At 36.8% G+C, this 16,269-nt stretch overlaps 1 protein-coding gene across 2 annotated transcripts in view; it reads right to left on the minus strand.

Moving 5' to 3' along the window:
• Positions 1-16,269, minus strand: part of PTPRQ (protein tyrosine phosphatase receptor type Q) — a 283,288-nt gene that overhangs the window by 233,649 nt on the left and 33,370 nt on the right. For both annotated transcript variants that reach the window (XM_025284400.3, XM_044941897.2), the window contains exons 7-11: positions 13,634-13,799; positions 12,376-12,636; positions 2,505-2,665; positions 1,587-1,698; positions 680-906 (exon numbers count right to left, since the gene is read on the minus strand). In XM_025284400.3, coding sequence (XP_025140185.3) covers positions 680-906; positions 1,587-1,698; positions 2,505-2,665; positions 12,376-12,636; positions 13,634-13,799 — 927 coding nt within the window. The remainder of the gene's footprint in view (positions 1-679; positions 907-1,586; positions 1,699-2,504; positions 2,666-12,375; positions 12,637-13,633; positions 13,800-16,269) is intronic.

A 16,269-nucleotide genomic window follows, 5' to 3' on the forward strand; every position in this document is an offset into this window, starting at 1 on the left:
TCTGTCGTCTCCAGCTCTTGGCGATCCCATGGACTGCAGTCCGCTCGTGTCTCCTACACAGGCAGGCGGGTTTTTTGACCACTAGCGTCACCACGTCTCTTAACTGTAAACATTTTCACATGACCTACCTAACGTAAGACTGCTTTTTGTATGCTCTTCTTTAATATTTTAATAAAGTGTTCTTAGATTTTGTATATTATTGCTGTAAAGGCATAAATTTTTTGTAAACATAAAAGAGGTCATATGCATCCAGGAAATATTTGTTGAATGGAACCAATTTGAATTCGTTGTTCTTTGAGAAAATGGTTCTTCAGAAACCTTCAAACCATAACCCAACATTACAATAACATGGAAATATAAGCGGATTAAGAGAAAAATTACAAAGCTAACTTCAAATTTGATTTAAAAGTAGAATATATGTGCTTGTAAAACCTATTAAACTTTATTTTTTTAAAAGTCACTAAACTACTGCTTTCTAAAATAGATACATTATATAAACACACACACACACAAAGATTATAACATTTGTTCAAATTTTAAAAGCCCAGATGGGGAATGAGGACATGATTCAGATGATCATTCTTCAAGTCTCTTGCTGCAAAAGCTTGACCTGTTGGGATAAAACTCCTTCGCTTTTAAAATGAATGAAATATTTTAATACTATTTACAAAATGATTACCTTGATTTCATATGTTGTTCCAGGATTAAGATTAGTAAGAAGAACTTCCAGACTGTCTGGTTTTGTTCTAACTTGTGTATACGTTGCCTGCATCCATGGACAAACTTCCTTATATTTTACAATGTAAGATATAATTCTCCCGTTTGGATTAGGTGGTGTATTCCAAGACAGAAGAATCCCAGCAGATCCGACTCTTTCCCCTGCCAGGAAGACTGGAGGCCCTGGTTCTATTTTTCCAAAAATGCATGTTGTTATAAGGTCAATCAATTATTGTATTTTCACAAACAAATGTAAGAAAAATATTTACAAACTGTAGACTTTTAAAGTTCCCAAAGACTAAGTGTCTCGTAAGTGTAAGTTTATCTTCCCTAGAGCTTTGCTACCAAGAGAAAAAATGATTAAATGCTATGGGGAATACCAAAAACATTCTTTTATAAGAATGTGAAAAATGGAATGCTACTAAATACTACATGCCAAATACAGTTTTAATGCCAAATCATTTTTTATAAACACTCACTTAACGCAAGGCTTATACTCAAACACTAAAGAAACAAGAACCAGCCTTACAAACTGAGTAATTCTTTTGGAGCAAGTATAGTGAGTTTATTTTCATGGCTTTGTATTATTTAAATATCACCATTAACAGTGTCCCCGATCCATTTCACAAACAGTATGGAAAAATTATCTTTGCTCTTTGAAAGTAAAGGAAGATAAAGAACCAGTAGCATGCAGGTTCTAAACAGATCACTTTCTTAAGTTTCCATTTTGCTTTAATTATTCAACTGTTTTCCTGCATTCAATGCACATATTACCAATGTAAATAGTCCCATCCAATAGATTTATAAAGGGTCCAAATACTTTGTAAGAAAAAAAAAGGAAAGAAAGAAAATGGAAAACATATACTTACTTGTCACATTTGTTGTCACTGTTCTGCTAACAGGTGAGCTGTATGTTGTAGCAGAAATGGAAGAGATGGTTACCTCGTACCGTGTACCAGGAACAGCATTAGAAACATCAGCCTAAAACACCAAAAACAGATGACTGGGTTAAAAATTCTGAAATGTAGGAAAGCTAAAACAATAAATCTATCACAATCAAAAAAAGTAAAGTTAGCACTTTACTGCATAACTCTGTACTATTTATCACAATGTGTTTCTGATTATTGTAAAAATATACATTTGTTATAGCAGAAATATTTACTAAATAACATGCAATAAAAACCTACAAAACATACTACATTATCAAAGACTAAATCAGTATTTCTATCAATCCCAGTTCATTGTCACAACTCTTTAAGAGTCCTAAGAAATCTATAGTCCATTGATTAGCCCTGGTATTTAACAGTGTGTGTAAAATACCTGTGTCTCTGAAGTTCCAATAAAAAGTAAAAGAAAAATGATAAGAAAATCCATCATTATCACATTTTTCAGGCAGTAGAATCACATTGATGGCTCTAGAGAGAAATGTTGCCTGCATTAATGATTTAAAGACTGATCCTCCTGGCAAGTGCACAATTAATGAGCCTGGATTACTCAATAGCTCTGCCCTTTCTTTGTTAAACTATTCATGAACCCTTGGATGGTTGGCTGTAGGTTCAGGGTAGACTTAAAAAAAAAAAAAACAGACATCGCTAAGGTAACAGTCCACCAGTACTGAAACTTACACGCATCAATTCGGCATCAGTGTTTTTGTCTTCATCTTATGCTTTTAAAGAGGCTCAAAGAAGGAAATTTTCATGGTGGATGAGTTTCATAAAGAACTTTCCTATTTGGACTAAATATAAAATATAAGTTGGCTTGGCCAAGTATGCTAATGAAAACAATACCTGATATTCTCCACCTCCAAGATCTCTGATAGTAACAAAGCCACTGTCAGGAACAAGATCCACATGAAACCTGTCCACGTGGCCAGAGGGTAGGCTCCAGTGCAGAGAAAAGGAATGTGCAGAAATATTGAAAGCTTTAAGTTTCTTGGGTTTTTCCGGTTCTGGTATTGAAAAATAGAGGTTTAGAATAGAGTTATTCTCCTAAACTTTCAGAGGAAAAAGGAAAATCAAAGGTTTAAGGGCCAAGTTTCAAAAGAACCACATTGTTAGAAAGTGTCAGAGTCTTTACATTATCACTAACCCTCTGCAGGTATTAGGCACGTATATCTTTTAAAATATCTAGTTTTAATTATCAGAAATAATATATCAATTTATGTATCTGTTTCTGGATATTCCTTATCTACTAAAATCTGTTGGTTGACCAGATTGTTTTTTAAAGCTTATGTTCTAACTAAAAAATCAAATCATTTTAAAAACAAGTAGGTACAAAATACTTATGCAATTCCCTGGATATTTATCAAACAGAAAATAATTTGAAAAAAAAATAACAAAATATGCCAAACATTTTAAAAGATGAGCATTTCTGATGAATATTTAGTTAGGTGTTTTTTAAAAGAAAAGTTTTCATATTGGAAATGAAAACAAGATAATTTTTAAACAATAACTAGTAATTGTCCTGGCCATTGCAACTATATTTTTTTCTACCTTTTCTTTCACTATTTCCAAAGTTGTGTTTATGCTGCCTGTACCTACTTGCAGGGAGTTTTCCACATAAAGTTCTTTGGATTGGTTGTCAGAGAGTCAGGTTTGCACGCTTATCTTTAGTGCAGATTCCGGTTAAACAATATAAGGGGAGGGAGATTATGAAGCCAAGCATATGAAAAACATCCTGATACAGATCCACTCTAACAACCATTTCCAAAAGAAAGGAGTCTGGAATTAGTCCTTGAACTCCGTTTATCATTTTAACACTCCGTTTTCCACCAGAAGTGATTTGAAAATCTATATATTTAAAAAATGAATTGTACATTTCCTAACATAACTGATAAGTTACATTGCATAAAATACATATCTTAACAGGCAATCTCCTAGTATATTTGCGGGGGATTTTTCTTAGAATGGTTTTTATCTCCTTCGAAAAATTCCTTTAATGGTTATAATATAACCATCTCACTAGTGCATGCTAAGTCGCTTCAGTCATGTCCAACTCTGTGTGACCTTATGGACTGTAGCCCCCCAGGCTCCTCTGTCCGTGGGATTCTCCAGGCAATAATACTGGAGTGGATTGTTGTACCCACCCCCCAGGGATCTTCTCGACCCAGGGATCGAACCTGTGTCTCTTCTACCTGAATTGGCAGGCGGGTTCTTTATCACTAGTGCCACATGGGAAGCCCAGTGACTGAAGATAATATTGATCAATTAATTTTCACATGACATCCTCAAAGACACAAACATTTCTAGGCATCACCTCCAAGCTGCCTATGCAGTGAGCACCACAGTTTCATAATAACTCTTTAGAAATACGGCACATCTAAGGTGAAAGATGTGCTTTCTAAGGTGATCAGAGAAATACCCAGTTTGTGATGGGTATAATTTCTTCGTTGGGCACAGCTGCTGGCATTTTTCCTGGATGATTCTGCACACAGACCCTGTATTCTCATGCTTGAGAGAAAAGGCCTTTATTCTCCTCACCAGTCCACATCAAAATAGACAAAAGTTTAACGTGACACAAGTCCAACCACTGTTCACACTTACTGATTGTGAGGGCTAATACTATTTCTTCAAGAGTCCTAGAAAAGTATCTAACATTCAAGGAGGCTTAAGAAATTAGAAAAAGAGCTGGGACAAGACTTCGAAAGAAAAATGCATATAGAAATAAAGGGCTGTTTACTAAGACCGTGGTGATGGAGAGAGGATGTCGTTTCCTGGAAGGTCTACGATTACACACTGAAGGACTCTTGGCCAAGGATGAAGTCTGTCTCACTAAGAGGAGGAAGAATATATTTGTCTGGATATCTTCCAATCTGATAAAAAAGGGAAGGCCTGAAAGCTTCAGGACAGTTTGGTAAAGGCCTCTCAAAGCAAAGTGAATAGAAGCCCTGCAAATGGGCAGAAAATAAAATGACTGAGGAAAACCAGCCTGAGTTGTGGGATTATTTAGAAAAGAACAGCCTGATGGTCATGCATGCCGCAATAAAATTTTAGATTTTTTTCCCACCTAAATGCAATGGAAAACATTGAAAATGTTTAAGCAGAAAGTCAATCTGACTTATTTTTAATTTTAAAAGATTAGCCTGGAAGATGGGAGATAAACTGGTGAGAGGCGAAAGGGGCAGCATGAGGCCAGTTAGTAGGGTACTGTGGTTCTGAACTGAGAGCAGGGAGGCCCACCCTCAGGAAAAGGGAGGAGAGACGAGGTGATACTTAAGTCATTGTGAGAGCTTTCTGGATAAGAACGGGAAGATTCAATTAATGAAACAGATATAAGTGCATCATTTGTATTCCATGGAATTTAACCTCTGAAAAGGTAGAAAAATATGAAGCAAAAATATTATTCTCAATTTAATTGTTACTAACCAATAAAATCAAATTGTGTGGAGCTTTGAGTTATATATATGTATCTTATATATATATATCTTATATATATCTTTGAGTTATATATATATATATCTCACATTGTGTTCAATTTAATTAATATATATATCTTATATATATATATATATACCATATATATCTTTGAGTTTTACATATATATATGTATATCTCACATTGTGTTCAATTTAATTAGGGCTAGCAAGAGTTATTCTAGGCCTAGTTAATTTTTTACACCAGAATTTTCCAAAAATTAATCCTTAGTACCCTCAATCCCTAGAATTTAATAGATGTCAGTGATCAAACCATTTTGTCCAATAATTCCTTTTTTACATGAAACAGCTTCCTTTATTGCAGGTTAACTCAGTCTTAAATAAGTTTAGATATGTGACTTGTGCTTCTCTAAAGCAGCACTATCTGATAAAAATATAAGATAAACCACATTAAACAAGTAAAAAGAAAAACGTAAAGTGAATTTTTAAAATATATTTTATCTAACACAAAATTTCAAAAAATATCATTTCACATATAATCAATAGGAAATTATTAATGAGATAGTCACTTTTTTTCATACTAAGTCTTTGAAATCCCATGTGTCTCTCACATTTATTGCCCATCTGAATTTGGACTAGTCCCATTTCAAGGCTCAATCGTTATGTGTTGCTAATCACTGCATACCGGACAGTGCAGTTCTAAAGCATTTCTCAACTTTTCCCCTTGGTATTTCAGTAAATTTACCTCCACTGCATTTTGAGAAGCTGAGAAAAAACACAAGTATGATCCTATGATGTCTATATAGGAAAAGAGTTCAAAAGCGTTAAAAGGACCACACATACTAAGTTCTGATACAAACTATGGTGGATTAACCTCTGAGACAGAGAGTAAGAAGAGGTTCCAAATAGAAAAGCAAGCTTCTTAGGCAGCTCCTCAGTAGATTCTGGTTCTTAAAAGAGTGCATACGAAATGAGAGCACGAGGGTACATACCTTGAGATACCCGTAAAGAATCACACAAGCCTATCAGAACAGCGCTAAGGAAACAAAGTCTACAGTGGACAGATATTTTAAAAGAAAAAGTGGAGATTTAAAAACACACCATTATTATTAACTTTTATTTATACTTCCCCATGTCGGAGAAGGCAATGGCATCCCACTCCAGTACTCTTGCCTGGAAAATCCCATGGATGGAGGAGCCTGTTAGGCTGCAATCCATGGGGTCGCTAAGAGTCGGACACGACTGAGCGACTTTACTTTCACTTTTCACTTTCATGCATTGGAGAAGGAAATGGCAACCCACTCCAGTGTTCTTGCCTGGAGAATCCCAGGGACGGCGGGCCCTGGTGGGCTGCCGTCTATGGGGTCGCACAGAGTCGGACACGACTGAAGTGACTTAGCATAGCATAGCATACTTCCCATGTACCAACACTGTATATGATAAACTTTCAACATCACATTTAAGTCTTTTAATGATTTATCATAGGTTGGGCATAATATAGCTCAAATGGTAAAGAATCTGCCTGTGAGGCAGGAGACCAGGGTTCAGTCCCTGGGTGGGGAAGTTCCTCTGGAGAAGGGAATGGCAATCCACTCCAGTATTCTCACCTGGAGAATTCCATGGACAGAGAAGCCTGGTGGGTTACAGTCTGTGGGGTCGCAAAGAGTCAGACATGACTGAGTGACTAACACAACACAGGGCATGATATATGTTCTGACCGAGGAAATATCAGACATGCAGAATAGTAAGAAGTAAATCCTATCCAGTTTATGGCACACTGTGCATATTCTAAACGTTTTCTCTAATTGTTATGTAACAGCCGTAACAAATCATAAGGAGATACTATGATTACTGCCAGTTAAAAAGGAGAAAGTTGAGGAACAAAGAATGTAGGTAACTTCACTGAGGTCTCAGGGAAATAGGTAAATAGTAGGTCCAGGACTTGGACCCAGAAGCAACATCTTCAGAGCTTGAGTTTCAGTCACCATGAGAACTGCACTCTTGTAACCCTCACAAAGTGGCTTATGAACAATAGCAGATGAAAAAATTCTAAACGTATTAGCATTTTAGAAAGGATTCAAGCATTAAATAGGATGACCTAAAATTTTTCTTTCAAATCTAAGATGATTAGTTGAGGTGTCCTCAACCGTCAAAATACATCCTACATCAAGGCAACATATATTTATCAAGTTCCTGTAGTTTCCTCATACTGCGAAAATGGGCTAGGTATAAACTGTAAACAAAACAAACATTTTGAGACTTGCCTGGCAGTCCAGTAACTAACACTTCACCTCTCAGTGCAAGTTTGATTTCTGGTTGGGGAGTTAAGATCCCCCATACGTTGTGGCCAAAAAACCAAAACAAAATAAAAGCCATATAGTAACAATTTCAATAATTGTTTTGATATAGACCAATTTAAAATGGTCTGTATCAAAAAATCTTTTTAAAAATATTGATAAAATAACATATATCCTCTACTAAATCAGCATCAAATTAGGTGCAACAGGTGTCTTAAAAAAATCCATTTTTAGTAAGGGCACTGGTCACAGGCCCTATAACTGGATGTATACTGTGCTTAGTCACTAAGCCATGTCTTACTCTTTGCGACCCCACGGCCTGTAACCCACCAGGCTCCTTTGTCCATGAGATTTCCCAGGCAAGAATACTGCAGTGAGTTGCCATTTCCTTCTCCAGGGCATCTTCCCAACCCAGGGATCGAACCTGAGTCTCCTGCATTGGCAGGTCAATTCTTTACCACAAAGCCACCTGGGAGCTCCCCTATTACTGGGTAACTGGGCTCAAATTCTAGCTTTGCTACATAGATTAAGAATTTCAGCAAAATCCTTAACCTGTCTGTACCTCTCTGGCCTCACCTAATGATAATAATCCTCTTTGCCACACATTTATGTGGGAATAAAGTTAATACATGTAAAAGGCCTAGAACAGTGGTCTGAACATAGCATGAGCTTAGTAAAGGCAAGCTATGATTAAAAGCTATTGTTCTTTCTGCTGTCTTTCCTTACAAACCCTCATCATCTCTCAGTAAAACCACGCTTTGCTTCCTTTTCACTTCTCAGTTACAGCTCTCTGCTTATATCCACTCAGTGCTCTGCCCAGCTCTGCATCTTTATTGCCACTTTTGTGCCAGAGGTCTGTCAGCAAACCTAGGTACCTTCCTTTTCCATTTCCACTTATCTGCTCACCTCCCAAATCACTGCTCTCCAATACCTGCCTCTAATCTCTCAAAACCATCACCTACACCACATGATCCAACCACAACATAGAGTTCCTGCTATTTCACAAAGTGCTTTCATCTTTCATTAAAATGGCTACTGATATTCCATATCTTCCACTAAACTTTCTTATTTGGGCATTATCTTGCTCAATTTTTCCTCTGACCAAATTCTAAGTGAGCAAATCCGGTCACTCACACTATCTCCTTGACTTGTGCATAAATAAAACATTTTATTTATCATATCTTTGCTCAACACTTTCTCAGTGCTTAACACAGACCTACTGTGCTTTTGCCAATTTTTGGCAATTTCTGGACTTCTGGGGATTGCTAGGAAAAATATTTGGTTGTCACAGTTAATTAATTCCTTAATTATCACAATTAAGAGGCAAGCTATTTCAAATTCTAAAAGATGATGCTGTGAAAGTGCTGCACTCAATATGCCAGCAAATTTGGAAAACTCAGCAGTGGCCACAGGACTGGAAAAGGTCAGTTTTCATTCCAATCCCAAAGAAAGGCAATGCCGAAGAATGCTCAAACTACCGCACAATTGCACTCATCTCACACGCTAGTAAGTAATGCTCAAAATTCCCCAAGCCAGGCTTCAGCAATACGTGAACCGTGAACTTCCTGATGTTCAAGCTGGTTTTAGAAAAGGCAGAGGAACCAGAGATCAAATTGCCAACATCCGCTGGATCATGGAAAAAGCAAGAAAGTTCCAGAAAAACATCTATTTCTGCTTTATTGACTATGCCAAAGCCTTTGACTGTGTGGATCACAAGAAACTGTGGAAAATTCTGAAAGAGATGGGAATACCAGACCACCTGACCTGCCTCTTGAGAAACCTGTATGCAGGTCAGGAAGCAACAGTTAGAACTGGACATGGAACAACAGACTGGTTCCAAACAGGAAAAGGAGTATGTCAAGGCTGTATATTGTCACCCTGCTTATTTAAGTTATATGCAGAGTACATCATGAGAAACGCCAGGCTGGAAGAAGCACGAGCTGGAATCAAGATTGTCGGGAGAAATATCAATAACCTCAAATATGCAGATGACACCACCCTTATGGCAGAAAGTGAAGAGGAACTACACAGCCTCTTGATGAAAGTGAAAGAGGAGAGTGAAAAAGTTGGCTTAAAGCTCCACATTCAGAAAACGAAGATCATGGCATCTGGTCCCATCACTTCATGGGAAATAGATGGGGAGACAGTGTCAGACTTTACTTTTCTGGACTCCAAAATCACTGCAGATGGTGATTGCAGCCATGAAATTAAAAGACACTTACTCCTTGGAAGGAAAGTTATGACCAACCTAGATAGCATATTCAAAAGCAGAGACATTACTTTGCCAACAAATGTTCGTCTAGTCAAGGCTATGGTTTTTCCAGTGGTCATGTATGGGTGTGAGAGTTGGACTGTGAAGAGAGCTGAGTGCCAAAGAATTGATGCTTTTGAACTGTGGTGTTGGAGAAGACTCTTGAGAGTCCCTTGGACTGCAAGGAGATCCAACCAGTCCATCCTAAAGGAGATCATTCCTGGGTGTTCATTGGAAGGACTGATGCTAAAGCTGAAACTCCAGTACTTTGGCCACCTCATACGAAGAGTTGACTCATTGGAAAAGACTCTGATGCTGGGAGGGATTGGGGGCAGGAGGAGAAGGGGACGAAGGATGAGATGGCTGGATGGCATCACTGACTCGATGGAAATGAGTTTGAGTGTACTCCAGGAGTTGGTGATGGACAGGGAGGCCTGGCATGCTTCAATTTGCGGGGTTGCAAAGAGTCGGACACGACTGAGCGACTGAACTGAACTGGTATCCAGTGGGTAGAGGTCAGGGATGCTTCTAAACATCCTAAAATGTACAGGACGGATTCCCATAAGAGAGAATCACCCAGCCCAAAATGTCAACAGTACGGCAATTAAGAAAACTTGTCATAGACTAAAACTTCTACAGTGGGTCCAGTTTTAATGTGTTTGATTATATACTTTACCTATCATAAAATCTTGAAGAAAAAGACATTCAATACATCATTTAACACTTGCACTTTTTAAGAAATATTATTATATATATAATATAAAAATTAAAATGTAATAAAAAATTTAAAAGTCATAAGGAATCTCAGGGATCATCAACTTTAATTCTAAGTAACTTGCCCAGTAGTATTCAGTTGATACTGCTAAGTCACTTCAGTCGTGTCCGACTCTATGCGACCCCATAGACGGCAGCCCACCAGGCTCCCCCGTCCCTGGGATTCTCCAGGCAAGAACACTGGAGTGGGTCGCCATTTCCTTCTCCAATGCATGAAAGAGAAAAGTGAAAGTGAAGTTGCTCAGTCGTGTCCAACTCTTAGCGACCCCATGGACTGCAGCCTACCAGGCTCCTCCGTCCATGGATTTTCCAGGCAAGAGTACTGGAGTGGGGTGCCATTGCCTTCTCCGAGTACTCAGCTAGCAAGTATCAAATACAGGAATGCAGTTGGTATATGAATTGCAAACTCTGCCTGTTTTCATTATCACACAAATATCACATTTAGGAAAATAGTATATAAGATAGATAGAATAATGCCCCCTTCAAGGATGCCCACAACCTAAACCCTGTAACTTGTGAATATATTATATTCCAGGCAAAATGGACTTTGCAGATGGAATTAAGAATATGAACCTTAAAACAAGGAGAGCAATCTAGATTATCTAGGTGGGCCCAATCTAATCATAAGGCCCTTAAAAGTGGAAGAGAAAGGCAGAAGAGTCTGATGTAACAGTAAAAATGTAAAGAGAGTTGAAACACGAGTGCAATCCAATTCTGTTTTATTGTCTTTGAAGATAGAGGAAGAAGGTCACAAGCCAAGGAATGAGATATTCTCTAGAGGGGGATCAGATCTCAGCTGCAGCCAGCAAGGTTTAACCTGTGTATAACCTCAGTCCTACAGCCACAAGAACAGAATTCTCCAAATAACCTGAATGATCAAAGAAAAGGACTCTTCCCTAGAGCCTCCCAATCTTGATTTTAGCCTGATTAGAAACCATGTCAGACTTATGACCTATAGAACTCTGACAGTCAATTTGTGTTATTTTAAGCCACAAAGCTTGTGGCAATTTGTTACAGAACCACAAGAAACTAACACAGTGTGACATCCACATAACAAATGTCTATAGACTGAGTTATCATCACATGTCTGCTTTGGCTCATCTGTCATATGCATAGCCTTAAAGGTCATTTAAATGCAGTCTCATTGGTTATCAGTTATTACTGCAATCTTGTCCTCTTATGAAAATTTAAATATTAATAGGTTTAACAACTTCATTTGGATATAAAAAATGATGCTTTAAATTACTCAGAATAGGATTTTGTTCTCTTCTCATATAGAAACAAAACCTTGCAATGCTGAATTGCTTAAAATTCCACAAACACACCATATCATTTACACCTCCATAATTTTGCACAGACTATTCCCTCTCTCAGAATCCTCCTTTCCACACACCCCACATGCCCCCTAGTTTGATTAGGAAACTCCTTATCTTTTTGCAGCCCTGGAGAGACTTTTCCATCCGTTCAGTAAAGGTAATCATTCCCTTGCTGTGCAACCACAATAAGACTGAAATACTTCCACTGCTTCACCTCTTAATTTGACTTATACTGTATGTATTTCCACGCTCATAATCTTTACTCCTCTCCACACACCCTAATACTGTACTTTTTCATATGTATAGTACATAGTAGAATATTAAAGACAAAGAATAGAGTTGTAGGAGAACAGACGATCCCCAAATCAATCACCTAATTCTACTAGCTGGACCTCTCATTCGATGAGATATTGTATATAGCATTAGGCATATTTATTGAGTACTGACTATGTGCCAAAACTCTGTTATCCAATTTATATCTTACATATATTATCCCCAAAATCCTTAGAATACAATGAGTATTTTTACCCTCTGAAATATTCTATACATTGTAAAATTTCAAATTTCAAAAAAATGAAATTTTATCTTAAGCAGCACAATATGCAAAATGTGAAGGTTTTAAATATCAGAAGGAATTTGTAAATATACCTGCAATGATTCTGATAAATGTGCCAGATCCTTCAACACTTCCTCTCACTCTGTATACTGTGATGTTATATATTCCACCAGGAGTCAGATCTGTAACTGTGTGCTCAGTCATCACGCCCCAAATAAGATATTCTTCTGCAAATGTTCTGTTTGATATATAAATCTTGTAATGAGTGAAATTGGTCTCTGTTGGATTCCACCTTAAATGTGCAGAAGAAGTATTCACAGCTTTCAAGGTTAAGCCACAAATCCTGGATGGTTCTATTGAAAAGGTAAATATATATAAGTAAAAACTGCACACATATATGAAAAAATAAAGCAAACATAAATAGTATAATTTACAAATCTATGTAATAATCCTTGAATTTATTCAAGTATAATGTCTTACATGCTCAGCTCTGCAAATAGAGAAATAGGCTATTATATAAACATGAGTTTTAAGTGACTCTAGTTCCCAAATTTCTTTCCTTAATCAAATCATGAATCACTGCCAATAGACATTCCTCTAGAATTATGCCTCCTGTGTGTTCACAACCAAAAGTATCCTTATATGATACAGTTACAGGTTTGTTAGCTACCACCTAGCAGATAGCTAAAATAGAGTAACTTAGAGAGGCAGTGAGGGTCAGAAGTAAGGGCATTTTCAAATGTGGTTCTTTCAATTACAAAGTTTTCAGCATTTCTATATTGCTGCATTTTTAATCAGTTCATCTGGTAAAGTAATATTGTTTCTTGCATTATCATTTGTTCACTGAGAAGAGATCCTGTAAGCATCACAGATTTTCACAAGAACTGTTGGTGACGTATACTATCACCCCTCCCCAATCAAAAACAATATGAAACTGATTTACAATGAATTTACGAACATCAAGGAAGGAAAAAATAGTTTTCCTCTTTATCAAACCCCTACCTCAATAGAAAATGAACTGTATTTATAACATTATGACATGTTATATAGCACATGTGTGTGTATATATATATACACATATATTCCATAAATGTGGCATACATGATATACACACACACACACACACATGTTTGCTTCAGATTATTAAAAAACTCTATGTAGTTCCCAAAAAATTTAGAGAAAGACTTTAAGTTCACATATTTTTGAGAGTTTCTTAATCATATCATGATCATCATTATTCCTTAATTATCAAGCTTTATGTTTAAAAATAGCTTTAATTATCTGGGGTCAAAATACTTTCAGTTCTCATAAAACTATAATGTAAAAATTTTATTTATGATATTTCCTTACTTGTAGCCACGTTTTTCATTACAGATACACTGTAATCTTTGCCTCTAACCGTCTTCACATGGAACACATAGTCCATACCTGGAGTCAGATTCTTTACTTTGGCTTTGTTGGTATACACGATTACTTGGAATAGTTTTTTCCTTCTAGATGCCATACAATAGGATGTCTAGAAAAAGAGATAAATTCATATTTTTCATGATTTAAAAAGGATCTGTCATGAACTCCATACTAGTCACATCACATAAATTAATACTGCAAGACAGGGGTTGTAATACTTCCTATCTTCACCAAGAAGTAATTTGGAGGTAGTTGAGATAACTACCTGGATAACTTAGTGACATTCATATAGCAATAAGTTTAGTGAACCAACATAGGAGTTTATATACTAAAAGACCAATAGCCTCTAAATTTCACATATAGGGGTGTGTGTGTGTGTGTGTGTGCATATACAAACACATGATTTATTTATATATATACATATATATATATGCATAATATAATAGATGTGAGACTTTACCTGTTGGTCCACCTGAAAACAAAAACTGTTCTGTAACATTTCATGCATGCCTGTTCTCCCAACTCCAGGTAAGCAGAAGACTAGAGGAAGTGAAGGCAGATATTGCTGCAGTCCCAAGTTTCTGACCCTGTGGAAGATGCCATGGCTTTCTCCTGGCTGCCTAAGGGATGGAAAGCGGGTGCTTCTGCCCCCAGTCCAGCTAAATGAGGAGGGCCCTGTGGGTATCGTAACCATGCATGGAGGATGTCTGCTGGAGAGACTGACACATTCTAGTTAGAAGGTAAGAGGCAGCCAGCTTCCCACTCATGTGTCTGGTTGACCAGAGAAAAAGGAAACTGAAAAGAGCTGAGAGTAATCTGTGCACCCACCTTTGCCCTGACAAAGATACCACAGTCTCCCGTGGGTCACGTATGACCACACAGAGTGATCAGACTTGAACCAACTTACCAGTACCTCACCCAGGAAGTCTGACCTCTGTGCAAACACACCCGAGCAGCAAAAAGTAGTGGAAGAACTGAGAAGGGCTGGAAAAGATAGAGCTGGACCTGGGTCTGTCATGTCAAGGACATGGGTAGTGTGGGTAACCCCCACTTCTCTCACAAAGAACTCACATATGTGTCCCAGCAGAGAGACTGTATTTTATGGGCTGCTAAACAGGTATGAGTGGAAGCCAGTCAGTGTTAGTCAAGGGAGTAGTGAAAAAACAGCAAGAGATAAAACAACAAAAATAAACACCTGGCAGAGAGGAGGCACTTCAGTTTTTGTTGACTCAATGAATGATGTGTCACGTTCCATGTCAGTTTATCTTTCATTATAACCATCTTCCATTACAGCCAGTTACTCATTAAAACTTTCAGAACTGGCACTGCCTTTACAAATTTTCAGTGGACTGATCTGATAGTCCCAGTACTTTGGGGATTTTTTTTTAATTCATTAAAAGCTACTTATAACAATCTTTACTCCTCTTCATTCCATATTTCAAGGTGTAAAAGAAAAAGAAAGATACATCTAAATGAAAGTAATCACATTCATTTTATAATTTTAATTATATTATCCTTTAAAAACCACTCGTTATGTGGTAAGAGTCAGAGAAACAAATTTCCTGGGCAGACATGTTTATCGCTGTCTTGTAGGAAGAGTATTTTGTTACTGAAGAAAGATAATCATGAGGTCTAGAAGCATATCACTGCTTATTGATTTATAAGGTGTCACTAGCAATTACCTTGTTTGTCCGGCATATGGTAAGATAGGAAAAGTGAACAGAATGCTGAGAACTTCTGATATGAAAAAGGATGGTAGGAGAAAGTACCATGTAGTAGAGGAAGAATATAACCTTAATGAAATGGTAAACTCAGACATACAAAGAATCATAGCAAGGCATTAATGAAGGACTGAAGGGAAAAGAAATCAATTGCAGTGATCCAAGATAAAATTATGAAAATTTTTAAAATAAATTTGTAAACTAGAGGTTTGTCAAGTTCCAACTATGTGGATTCCATATATCTAATAGAAACCAATTGAAGAAAATGCAATTTGTTCTTTTATTTCTACCTTTAAAGCAGAATTTGAAGACCTGAAATGATTAATTTTAAATGATTAGGAAAATGATCCCAATTATGCATGTACACTTTGCTAAGCAACCAGGATACTGTTGCTTAATGCATTAAAATTTAACAAATAATCTCATTGGTAGACAAAGACTAGAATAACTATTAGAGATAGTTAATATAGTTAATAAATATAATCTGAATCCAAAAGATTAACATGATTTCTTGAAATAAGTTTTACTTCATACATAAATTACAATCTCAAAAAAAGTGTTCATATAAAAATAGTAAAAAGTAATTCTAGGAGTATATATTTTATCTGACAACAAATAATTTTATGGCCTCAGCCAACCCAAGAAAATATAATCTTTTTTGCCATTTGCCTTGAAATATGAGAATTAGGACAAACAGATAAGGGTAAAAAATGTGCATCTTCTACAATTAATATTATAAATACCTAGAATTTTCTCTAGGAAATACCTATACTAAGTACAGGAATGAATTAAATCATTCTAGAAAGGATAGAATTTCTCATGAATCATTTATAAATCAAGATGCCCCAATCATTGAAT

Source organism: Bubalus bubalis, chromosome 4 (assembly GCF_019923935.1).
Source record: "Bubalus bubalis isolate 160015118507 breed Murrah chromosome 4, NDDB_SH_1, whole genome shotgun sequence".
Classification (NCBI taxonomy): Eukaryota; Metazoa; Chordata; class Mammalia; order Artiodactyla; family Bovidae; genus Bubalus; species Bubalus bubalis.